This window comes from Capsicum annuum, chromosome 2 (assembly GCF_002878395.1).
Source record: "Capsicum annuum cultivar UCD-10X-F1 chromosome 2, UCD10Xv1.1, whole genome shotgun sequence".
In the NCBI taxonomy this organism is placed as follows: Eukaryota; Viridiplantae; Streptophyta; class Magnoliopsida; order Solanales; family Solanaceae; genus Capsicum; species Capsicum annuum.
Window position 1 is genome coordinate 141883528 of NC_061112.1, and position 12796 is coordinate 141896323.

At 37.4% G+C, this 12796-nt stretch overlaps 2 protein-coding genes across 3 annotated transcripts; one reads left to right on the forward strand and one right to left on the reverse strand.

Moving 5' to 3' along the window:
- The first annotated feature begins 812 nt into the window (after positions 1–812).
- On the forward strand, positions 813–8546 carry LOC107860071 (chloroplastic group IIA intron splicing facilitator CRS1, chloroplastic). 2 transcript variants are annotated; one of them, XM_016705286.2, is made up of 11 exons: positions 813–1866; positions 2397–2871; positions 3786–3916; positions 4686–5024; positions 5103–5259; positions 5752–6041; positions 6136–6195; positions 6365–6662; positions 7567–7668; positions 7886–8089; positions 8231–8546. In XM_016705286.2, the coding sequence occupies exons 1-8, from the start codon at positions 952–954 to the stop codon at positions 6404–6406; spliced, it is 2409 nt and encodes an 802-aa protein (XP_016560772.2). In that variant the 5' UTR covers positions 813–951; the 3' UTR covers positions 6407–6662; positions 7567–7668; positions 7886–8089; positions 8231–8546. The 2 variants fall into 2 exon arrangements, with proteins under 2 accessions (XP_016560772.2, XP_047263228.1); XM_047407272.1 differs by having other exon boundaries at positions 6136–6191; positions 7886–8546.
- LOC107860073 (LEAF RUST 10 DISEASE-RESISTANCE LOCUS RECEPTOR-LIKE PROTEIN KINASE-like 2.4) lies at positions 8507–12582 on the reverse strand. The gene is made up of 3 exons (XM_016705288.2): positions 11526–12582; positions 10028–10069; positions 8507–9946 (listed from the first exon to the last, which is right to left on the reverse strand). Exons 1-3 carry the CDS (start codon positions 12316–12318, stop codon positions 8832–8834), a joined length of 1950 nt encoding a protein of 649 aa, XP_016560774.1. The 5' UTR covers positions 12319–12582; the 3' UTR covers positions 8507–8831.
- Positions 12583–12796: the final 214 nt, after the last annotated feature.

Consider the following 12796-nt stretch of genomic DNA (forward strand, 5'->3'; position numbering starts at 1 on the left):
TGAGAGTATTTGCCCTTTGCTAATTATCCTATTTAAGTAATTCTTTTCTAATTTTGCACTTAAATATTAATTAATTCTTTTAAAATTTTTATATATAACTAAAAAAATTAGTGAAAAGAGGACCATTAAATTGTGAATGAATTTGAGTCTAATTACATGTGGACCAATAAAAATAATGTCATGTATTTAATTTAAATAAAATTATATTTCACATCAGAATTTGTTAAAAGGAGGAGATATTTTTGGACTTAAATTTAATGTTAAGGGTATTTTTGATCCAAATAGGTGGATGAAGGGGTATTTTTGAACCAACAGAGGAAGAAGGGCATTTTTGAGCTATTTTTAATATATTAAGGGTATTTTTGAGTCACATAAATGGGTGAAAATGTATTTTTGAGCTTAAAGGTGGAAGGAAGATATTTATGTATCATTTTCAATAGTTGAAGGGTATATTAGACCCTTTTCCTTTTCCGTTCAAAAAAAAAAAAAACATTTCAAAGTTAGAAAGGAAGGAAAAAATTAAACTCACACCCATTATTATTAAATACTCCCTCCGTCCCATTTTATGTGTTGCCATTTGATCAGACATAGAGTTTAAGAAAAAAGGAAAGACTTGATAAAGTTTATCAAATTATTCTTTATAAAAAAATGTGCCAATATGTTTTTTTAATTAAATGGGATCAATAAGAATAAAAAGATAATTATGTTTTTAAAAAGTTACTAATAAGAAAAAATGATACTCATTTTGAGACGAATTAAAAAAAAAAATAATTACACATGATTTGGGAGTAATAAATATCAGCATTCTTTCAAAATGTAAAAGAAAGTACCATCCATTATCCAAAGATAATATTTTCTCTCTGCGATTTTATTCGACATTCGATCTCCCTGTAATTATCCCGTACGACTTCACAACTGCGGAGAGTTAGCAAATTCCTATCAAAGATATCCATGTCTGCTGCTTTATTTCTATCTCCCAATTTAAATTTTATCATCAACCACAAAAATAGTATTTTTTTCAAATCGTTCAATCCGAAAGTTACCACCTTTTCCTCAAAATCCAATGATAATAATCATCATCCCAGCAAAAACTTGGAACAATGCAATCTTGAATTTGAAAATCAAGATTACGGGTTACCATCAAACCCCAATTCCCATTCAAGTTCAGTAATTAAAGGTCCTACTGCTCCATGGATGAAGGGTCCTCTTCTTGTTGAACTCAATCAAGTTTTGGACTTATCCAAATCAAGAAAGAAGAAAGATTCCAACTTTGCTAAAACCCAAAATCCTATTGATGCACTTTCTGGTAAAGTTAGTGGAGGAAGAGGTAAAAGAGCAATGAAGAAGATTTATCAAGGAATTGATAAACTCCAAGAAACACAAAATTTGGAATTTACAGAGCTTGAGACTGATGGAAAGGTTAAATTTCAGTTCCCACCAGGATGTTTAGCTGAATGGGAAGAAGTGAGAGTTGAATTTGATGAGGAAAATCCATATGGGAATCAGGATGATGTGGAAAGGCTTGAGGGACTGGAATTTGATGCTTTGTCGAGAGAGAGTGAAGGAAATGGGAATAGAAAAAGTGGGGGGAGAATGCCATGGGAGAGTGAGGAGAGAATTGTGTATAGGAGAATAAAGAAGGCGAAAGTTCTCACGTCTGCTGAGTCGAAACTTGATGCAATGTTGCTTGAGAGATTGAGAGGTGAGGCTGAAAGGATTCAGAAGTGGGTGAAGGTTAAGAAAGCAGGAGTCACGCGAGCTGTTGTTGACCAAATCCACTTGGTTTGGAAGAATAATGAACTTGCAATGCTCAAATTTGACCTGCCTTTATGTCGTAATATGGACAGAGCTCGAGAAATTGTTGAGGTTTGTCTATGAACACTGTCTTATCTACGATTATATGTCCCTAAATAGGCTTTCTACATTTTGTGCTTCGCAGGGTGAAAAGAACTTGCAGAGGTACCTTTTCAGTTTGTGATGTTTTTATATTTTGTTTTCTGATACTGCTATAACAGATTTGTATGTTTGAGATATATAATGGCATTAAGTTGCGGTGACGTTTCATCATCAAGCAAATATCCGTCGTCAAGAATTTTCATGTTAACCAATGCCCGTCTAATAATGCGAAGTTCTCAGAAAGACTATTTCCTCTTATACATCTAACCAAGCTACCAATAATGTTTTAAGACACTTCTAATGCATCTTTGATTGAGTTGAATCTTATTTTTTATCTGTGAAAGAAGAAAGTAATTTTTGGCTTTGGTTTTGGGATCGCCAGAACTGTTTTTCAGTTGTCTTGGGTGCTGGTAAAAGTGCTTTCTCATAAGTGTAGAGGTTACTTTGTTAACTTTCTTTCCTTTATGATAGAATTGTGTGTTATTCCTTTCATACTGCAGATGAAGACTGGAGGCATTGTTGTTTGGGGGAAGAAAAATACTCTGGTTGTTTATAGAGGATGTGACTATACTTTACGACAGAAGGAGCTGCACCATGATTTTCTATGTTGTCAACAGAACTCTTCATTTACTGAAAATGTTAAAGAGACAAGTATTTTCTCGTCAGTGAACTCAAGTGGGAGCAGTGAAGATGAAATGATAAGTGGTGAAAAATCAGAAGAGGATGGCCTAGCAATGAATGAATCACTTTATGAGAGGGAAGCCAATAGATTATTGGATGACTTAGGACCTCGTTATGTTGATTGGTGGTGGCCAAAGCCTTTGCCTGTGGATGCAGATTTGCTTCCTGAAGTAGTTCCTGGATTTAAGCCACCTTTTAGACTTTGCCCGCCACGTTCAAGATCAAAGCTGACAGACGATGAACTTACACACTTAAGGAAACTTGCTCGTTCTTTGCCAACTCATTTTGTCCTCGGTAAGTTTCTGGTCTTGGAGATGCATATCTTGTGCTGCCGAATTGCTCCGGGAATTCTATTCTGCATATTTTTTCCGCTTGTGTATATCTTGGGTTGCTATACTGCCTCTCTATTGATTATTTGAACTCGAATCATCTTTAGCATTGGCAGTATTTCCTGTTATGTAACTGTAGTTTGCTTGTTGTATGATGTTTGCTATGTGTGATATTAGGCCATTTATGTTCATGTCAAGAAAGACAAATTGCCAGTGGTATATGCTTCTTCTGAGTTTGACTTTCTAGACATTTAATAAATGGACATGTAATATCATAAACTAATTAGAAAAGTGGGTTGCTTCGTCAAAGAAAACAGGATATTTGAATCAGAATTCTGATTGTGCTTGTCATGTGCAAGTTTTTGTATGTGGTGCCTTTTATTGTAAGGAACTCCTTTTGTTCTATAACATTGTCACTTCTTCATATAAGGGTCAAAAGAATCATCTTTCCCTAGGACTTGTTCAGATTATTACGTATTCTCGATGTAAGAGTTGTGGCTGCTTGGGATTGCTTTGATGTAATTCTCAGAGTTTCTATTTTACTCCCCGAACTCGGCTTTCCCCCCAAAATCTGGTCAACTGACCTTAGGAATTAAAATGGTTAAAATTGCATGGAGATAGTAGATAAATATATCAAAAGGATCTACTTATTACACCACTTGAGGTTAAAGAGAAAGCAAGTCAGCTCCCTCCTTTCCACCTTTGTCCCCAGAACACTATACATGTGCACTCTCAACATTATTTGGCATTTTGGATCGTGGATGATTGTATGAAAGTTGAGTACTGATTTTGATGCAATAGGCTATGCACCTTGTGCAACTCTATGACTATGTTTGTCCTGTTTGAAATAGTAATTCTTTTTCATGACACGACATGAAGGGAGAAACAGAAAACTGCAAGGATTGGCTGCAGCAGTCGTAAAATTGTGGGAGAAATGTCATATAGCAAAGATAGCTTTGAAGTGGGGAATTCCAAATACTAGCAATGAGCTAATGGCAAATGAGCTGAAGGTAAGTTTGGTCAGAACAACTCGTATTTAACATCCTTGTATTTTCTCAATTAATTGCATCAACTTCTCGAGCAATAGATGAGTCTGTTCTTACTTATTATATTAGCAAGCTTGTTTTATGGTTACATGACATCAGTTATATTTCTAGGCATCTTAGTAGAGTAGCAAATGAGAGGAGAAGAGTTATTAACTATCTTGTCTTCGCCTGGTGGTTAGTTATAGTAGATTAAAATAGTTACTCCTCTTCAGTTTGAAACCTGGTTTGATTCTCTATTAAAAGTGTAGATGGTGTTTGGTGGAATTGTGACTCACCTACAGATCGGTGTTGGAAATTGGTAATGGTGGAAGCAAAACTTGAATTTTTGGTCGACTGGTGGTGGTGTTGGGTTTTGGTTTCTCTTGACTGACATGATGTCATAATTGGTATCTATTTAACATCTTTGACAAATTATTTGAGAGCCTGACTATTTTAATCAAAATGGATCTGATTCCCATGCAAACTTCTTTCCTGGAAGTCATTTATTGAAAGTGCTCCACTGTTACTGAATCGACTGATGCTTCTTTTATTGGATTATGCATTGTTGACCATCTTATCATTGATTCTAGCCTGTTTTAGCTACAAAATCTCCATAGTGCTATAGTGAGCCTTCTTCTAAGCAGTGGTAGAAGCTAAACGAAAGAAGAGGTTGGGCGGCAATATATTAGTGGGTTTGTCATTAAGGTTCTGATAAAATGCTCAATTTTCTCTTTTTTTCTGTTTTCTTTTGCAGTCTCTAACAGGAGGAGTCCTTTTATTGCGGAATAAATTCTTTATAATCCTATATAGAGGAAAGGATTTTCTTCCTTCTCAAGTTGCAAGCCTCGTAGCTGAGAGGGAGGCGGAGCTCACAAGATGTCAGCTTGAGGAAGAAGTTGCACGATTCAAAGCCATTGAAACTCTTCCAATCACTACTGAAGTATCAATGAGCAGTAGTAATGTTGGGACTTTATCAGAATTCCAGACAATTGCAGAACCTGGAAAGGAGAAATCTGAGATTGAAGTTCAATTAGTGGCTAAAAAGGAAAGCTTAGAAAAAGAATTGAGGAATCAACAGCACAGCCTTTACATCGTAAGATATCAGCTATTATTTTTTCACTTTCAATGTTTTTAAGAAGCAAATGAAACACTTTCTTACTCAATCTTGCAGCTCAAGAAGAAGATTGAAAAATCATCTATAGCATTAGGAAAACTAAATGCTGCATGGAGACCTGCCAAACAGGATGATGATAAAGAAATCTTAACACAGGAAGAGAAACTATCTCTTAGGCAGATAGGATTGAAGATGGACAGGAGTTTAGTACTTGGTGAGCAGACTTCTTTGATATTTTCCTGTCTTCTCTTTCTTGGTCAAACTATAAAAGCTGTCGCTGAGTTGTGATTGAAAAATTGAGTCTTCTATTGATAAATTGTCCATTATCTACTGAGTTTCTGAAGCTTCTGTTATGATTACACATCTTAAATAGTTCCAACAAAAAAAAGTGAATTATAATTTGTCAAATTTCCTTGTTGGACTTGCATTAAAAAACTTCTTTCCTCAATTGTATTCATGGGATTGACAACAGTGCCTCAACCCTAACTAGTTGAGCCAACTATATGAATCCTTCATATTGGTTCCGTTTCATTCAGGTCCATTTCATTTGAATATTCGACAAGAATGCCTCTTGTCTGATAACTACTAATTGCTCAAGTTTATTGTAGGATATCAAAAATTGAGAATGTTTGCTGTTATGTTCTATGGTAAACCTATTTCGTGATCACTTGGTCACCTCAAATCTACTTTCTCAATTTGACTGCAGGGAGACGCTGTGTTTTTGATGGTGTATTAGCTGGTCTCCATCAGCATTGGAAGCACAGAGAAGTTGTTAAGGTGATCACAATGCAGAAATTTTTTTCTCAGGTCATTCATACTGCAAAGCACCTGGAGGCAGAAAGTGGTGGCATACTGATTTCTGTAGACAAACTTAAAGAAGGCCATGCGATAATAATTTATCGGGGAAAGAACTACAGACGCCCGGAATTGGTTCGTCAAAACCTTTTAAACAAAAGACAAGCTTTATCTCGGTCCCTTGAAATGCAGAGACTTGGAGTGAGTCTTCTGCGTCTTATGGCTAGTTTATTTAGTCTTTAGTTTTATGAATGTTATAAATCCTGGATCTAAGATGTATTTTGTTCTTTGTCAGTCATTGAAGTTCTATGCAAACCAAACGGAGCAGGCAATCTCTGATCTTAAGTGCAAGTTGGTAATTTCTGTCTCTGTTAAAGTCCCTCTTCGTCTACATACCAACTGATTTCCTTTGCTTTTCATTTTTTAAATTAGTCTTGACTATTAGCTTTGGCTTTGAATGGTATCTCAAGTGAATCTTATCCAGTTTTATTAGCTGAAATGTGATGGATAATTGTCTTTTGCAGGTTGAATATACAGTAAAGATTGGTCAAATGGGGAAGACCTAAAAGCTTGTGGGCTGTCACTACTATTGCTCTTGATCTCTGTCTTGACATGGTCTACATACATCAGCGCGAAGTTCACCCATTGGCTAACTGAGTTTTATGAGGAGATAAGGACTATTGCTTTGAAAATCCATGATTAATGACCTTAAACTTGTTAAATTTTGAGGTGGAAGTGCATCTTGGGATTTTCACTTTTGGGATTTGTGCAACTTGGAGAAGCACTCTTTGTGATTTTCCTGATGAAACAGCAGGGTTTCAGGTATCTTATTCTCTTACCTATAAAGATATGCTGTCAATATCCTGATCTTTTAGCTTTGTTTTACTTCAATTCTTATTTTTGGGTTAAAGTAAGAGATGCAGCTGCCTCATATTGTTTCAGCTTTATTTTGGATTTGGAAAATCCCGTCTGAAATATGGAGGTTTGAATTTCTTAGTATGAGAATGCAGAAGTCGCATCTAGACTTGAATAGATGTTGATCTACTAAAAGTTATGCCTTTGATGAGGCTAAAATATGATGTTTGAGTTTTGGCAGTTATGCTTCCAATTTTTTATACTGAGAGTCTGAGATTGATGATATCAGTGCCTTCAGAATCCCATAAATGAGCAGAAGACCTAAGGTTTTAAAGTGAATACTACATACCCTGTGGCCATGACACTATATGTTAAATAATACAAGTAGATGATAAGATACCAAGGACTGCACCTTCTTAACAAAGGTGAGGTTGATAAATCCTTCCACACCACGGGACTTAGCACTAGTGCATCATGCACTGGTGCGCCAGGGTATGGTGCGGACGAATGCTTTGGAAGTTTTGATGCCCGCAAAGTGAGTTTTCTGTAAGATACTACTGTAGAACCATTTTGGCCTGCAAAGTTATATGGTGTTGAAAGAATCTCCAGAGATTCATGAATTTGCTACTGTCTATTTAATTTACCCCTTGATAGCATTTTTGCTGGATTAGGTGTCATTCAATTAATTTATTCGTCATTTCTCTTGCTGTCTTTTCCTATCACTCTCATTCCATCTGCAAAATTTATATCATGAACTAGGTGCTTTAGTTTGGGTTTTAATAGTTCTGAACGGTTTTTCATATTTGTAGAACTGGGACAGTCAAATTCTCAGCCATGGTGTTAGTTCACTTATCTGTAATTTGTGTGGCAGGATGATGGTGGACTTGCAGACGAGCAATGGATTGATAGAGTAACATTGCTAACATTACAGCATAGACAAATTTCAAAGGACTGCTACTTGTTGCATGATCTGGTAAGGTTTAAGATAATTTTGATTTATAGCCTGTTTGGCCAAGATTTTAAGCAATTAGTCAAAAGTGCTTTTCAAATAAGTGCTTTTAGGAAGAAGCTGCTTTTTTAGCTTCTGAAAAACAGTATCTGCTACTCCCCAGAAGCACTTATTTTCTCTCAAAAGCTTGGCCAATTAGTTCCAGTTTTCAAACCTCCTAGTCTCATAACCTGCATTACAGGAAAATACCTGTTGAAGCATTAGGTAGGCCCACTTCTACACCTGAAAGCAATAAAACAGACATTTGGAGGCTGGATAAGACGAACATGCTACAGGGATTTGTTCCATACGGCACCGAGTCGGTAACATTAATTGCCCTGCTGATTTTGTAAGGACACTGTTCCTCCTCTCATGCAGCAACTTTGTGATATTGTGCCAATTCCAGGTTTGAATTATTACTGCAAACATGTTTTATATTTTCTACTGATTGGCAGATTGCATAACAAGGCCCTGTTTTTACCACTTATTGACTTTTAAAATTAAGTTCGCTTTAGCAAAATTGACTAGTGGCAAATCTACACTGCAGTAAAAGGTGGTTCTGATGCAGCATGAGATGGGTGTTACCAGGAGATCTGTTGTTATTTGGTAATCATCAATCCAGGGCGTAGTGCTCCTATGGCTTTACCCTTCATTTACCTCTAGACAGTGTTAATTGTAACTTACCAAAACAAGTGTGGTCAGGTTGTGGCTTCTCATTTTCAGCAGGAGATGGTACATATATAACTTGGATGCCAGCCTTGGGCATCATTTATGTTGGCACATGCATTGTATGATACAACTAGATTAACTAAATGAGTTGAAATGCTTGGTAACACCATAATGTGACATTTATATTCTCTCCCTGTTTGGTACCAATTGGCAATAATTTTATTAACGCATTGAAGCTAGTTTTGTGATTCAGGAACCAGATATCCCCCTTACGTTCTCGATTATCTTTGACCACTTGCATCAAGTGAGCCTAATGGCTCCAAAACATTATCGTGGCGATCAACCTCGGGATAACATCCCACTAAATTTATCAACACTTTCGTTTGAAATAGAGTAAAATCTGACAAACTTGCATCAAATTTTTCTTTTCTTTTTTTACCTTGGAAGAGATACTTGGCTCCAGAAATGAACTTCCTTTCCTACGTCATTGTGTATGTTGATGTAAACGACTCGGGGATGGCTTTTGTTGGAGAAAATAAGACATGGTTTGGTGGAACTTGTAGGGAGTGACGGCTTCCCTCCAGCATTTCGACTGCCTTCCCAATTGCTGGTCGATCTGACGGCTTGCCCTGAATGCACCACAAGCCAACTAAAATCATCTTCTTTGCTATTTCTTCATCTTCTTCGTCCATGATACCTTGTAGATTTAGGTCCTTCCCCAACTCGAGATGTTCATAGATCCAATGTGGAAAGTATACTTCACTAGTTTGGCTCACTTTAACATTGTTTCTCACCCCAACCATCTCAAGAAGAAGCATACCATAGCTATAGACATCTGATTTGTGAGAGATGTGTCCAAACGCTCTAGAGAACACTTCTGGAGCAATGTATCCAGCAGTTCCCCTGGCACCCAACATTGATAGAATACTCTCCTTTCTCTCGCACAATCTAGCGAGGCCAAAGTCGGATATTTTGGGGCAGAAATCCTGGTCCAGGAGAATGTTATGAGGTTTTATGTCAAAATGCACAATTCTTGTATTACAGCCTCGGTGCAAATAATCCAAGCCTCGTGCAATTCCAATGGCAATCCTGTATAATGTAGCCCACCCCAAGGGACAAGTTGTGCCAGATGGTCCATTGTTGAGAAATTTGTCCAGCGAACCATTGGACACATATTCATAGACTAAGGCTCTCCTATTCCTTTGGTAACAAAATCCCAAAAGCCCTACTATGTTAACATGGGAAGTTCTACTCATACTGGCTACCTCGTTTATATATTCTTCTCCGTCACCATTAGTTTCTGCCAGGACTTTTACAGCTACTTCACGGCCATCAGGTAACTTTCCTCTGTATACTTGACCAAAGCCACCCTGTCCTATTTTATGGCTGAATGAGCTTGTTATTTTCCTTAGATCCGAATAGCTGTACAGCTTTGGAGCATGAGATCCATAGTTTCTCATAAATTCTTCAATTCTGTGATCTTCTGATTTGACCTTCCAGCAAATCAGTGGCTTACAGCATGACCATCGACTGCTGAGGCAATAAATGATTGAAACTGATATTATGACCAGCCCTGCGATACCAACTGAGCCAACTGCATATAGATATGTTAATAGATCAAGTGTGCCAAGTACAAATGCAGAAAAGAAGATTCAGGGAATGACATATATTTTACCTATTGCAACTTTCTTGGAAATGCTAAACCTCTTTCCTGGATCTGCAAACAGACGCCAAATGGCTGAAAATATCAATATGCTTTCCAGAGAAGGATTTCAACTGAGCAAAACTGCAAAGGACTATCAAGAATGAACAACTCAAGAGAACCACGTCACAGTTTCAAGATGGGTTGAAAGGCGTTCCCCTTCACAGAAACCACAAAAGGAAAAGCGAGAAGAAATGGATGAAGGACAACTACATGGCAATTGATCAGTGACTGGTCACTCACAAACCTGAAGAATTAACATGATTTTTGCTTTCAAGTGTCACAAGAGTTCAAGGATTTTGACACCGCTATTCATCAACTAACGGTGTCTATGAAAGTTCATGAAGAAAGACTAAACCGAAGCAAGAATCTGCGGAACATGCTTTATAAGCTAATGGTAAGAAATAAAGGTAAAAAATGTGGCTCTCATTAAAGAGACAATGGACATGAATGAGGTAGAGAAAGAGCTTTAGCCGAAAGAATTTGAGCATGAATTTATGAAGTCATAAGATCAGGTTGGGTTACTTTCACAAGCCTTGAAGATCGAATTCTTCCATAATGCGTCTTGAAGTGATGAACTTAGTTTAAAGGGGGATGTTGAATGTGATAACCTAGATTCACCTTAAATATGTGCATTTCTTAGTTCGTGTGTTGGAAAATTGATATGAGGATTCATTTGCGGTTTATTCATGAACCAAAGAAAAGAGTGAGGTAGTAACTAGATCACGATACACATACTAAATTAGGTACTCTCTCCGTTTCAAAAAGAATGAGCTATTTTCCTTTTAATTCGTTTAAAAAAGAATGAGCCCTTTCTTTTTTTGACAATACTTTAATTTTATCTTTGCGCATGACATGTTTAAGACCACAAGATTAAAAGAATATTTTAGTACATTTGACATAACTATCTTTTTTTTATTTTCTTAAAACTCTGTGTCAAGTCAAACTAAGTCATTCTCTTTTAAACAAGGGAATATATGTTTGAGGAATACGTATAAATTCCTGGGAACTATAGCTAGTCTTTTGGTCAAGCCATGTTGGAAGAAGAAAAGAATTCTTTCTCCTACAACTTGTATTTAAGAGGATATAAATGATTGAAAGTGCTCTTCCTCCACGAGTTTCTAACATGGTATAAGAGCCTATTGTCTTGTGAGACCTGTGGAGAGTCCGAAATTCTTGATGATTAGAAAAAAGTGGTGTCTTAGATTGGAACGAACATGAACCATATTAGCTATTATATCTTTGACGAGTTGTGCTAGAGAAGTGCAGATTCACGAGTTATGTTGAACTACCAAGATCTCAAAAGTTAAAAAGGACTTTTGCCATTTTGTTTGTCAACCTTAACGAAACAGTTGCTTATTGCTATGGTTCCTAGGCAACATATGGATGAGCCATCTATGCATCTGCTATGTGACCTTATTGATCCATAGAATCTAGTATAATCATGCGGAAAATATGGAGAACAGATTACCGGCATAGCCATCTTGGTTTTGTCCGTCGCTGCAGTCGGTTGGATGAGTACCAGCTGCGCAATGGCAAGCAAAGGCTGCAGAATCTGGATTGGATCCACATCTTCCACCTGATGTAAAGCACTGTCGGCAACCAGAATCAATACGTGCCGTCCAATTTACTGAAAAACCGCCAGCAATGGCTGTTCTCAGAACTTCAACCGAAGTTGTACCACTGGCTAATGCCCCAGCACTCGTTTGATTGACCTTATATATTATTTGGTTCTGGCATCTCACTCCAGGTAAGCCGAAGGGAACGCCGATCAGCGTGTATAAACCAAACGTGCCGCCACCACAAGGGAAGACTCTTGGGTCACTTGGCATTTGCTGATTAGCGACGAAGGTGCAGCCGTAATACAGAGTAATATTCAGGTCACTGGAAACATAGCTGAAAGTGTTTAAATCTAAGGAGGCATTCTCAGGTCGATCCAAACAAAGATCACTCAGTAAATCATCTCTAGCAAGGGTTGCTATTCGAGTTGTATTGTTGATCGCTATCACTTTGTATGTTGTTGATTCAATATCAATTTTGGGGATGTTACTCTCGCACTTGATTTCGAAACTTGGATGACCACAGTACTCTGGCTTGCTCCCTCCCCAGAAAGGGTAATTAATATAAATGTCGCCGCATCTAAATGGCTCACCGCACCTCCAGAATAATCGCTGGTCATCTTGACAGAGAGATGATGTGGGCATATGGAGAAGGCATAGAATATTGATAAATAGTATAACAGCTGAGTGGAGATTTGAGTGCATCTTTTTAGAGGCTTCTTCAATTTTTTGCCGTAAAAACTACTATTTCACCTCTCGCTCGTCAAAGAAAGACGGCCTACCTATAACGCTCTATTTTCCAACTTGACAGGAGTTTATATTGTCGACTTTTCATATCAACTTCTCATACCCAAAGTCGAAGTCGAAGTCGAAGCAAGCACCATGGACTCTTGGCACCTAGCAAATATGACGCGCTTTGCTTTACTGAATTGGGAGTAAAACCATCTTTACCTCATTTTTTGTGATCACGAATCACGTGCATTGGGTAGAATTGAAGTGCATTAATTGGTTATTATGGTAAAATCGATGCTGAAGGTGATAAATAGATCGTTGTATCGAGTAGTTGGATCATAATCTTAATTTTATCATAAAAATGGTTGCATGCGCGACAGCACCAACTATGAGAAATTCACCAATCCACATGTGATGAGTAAACAATAACAACCGTGTACCATAGTCAGTA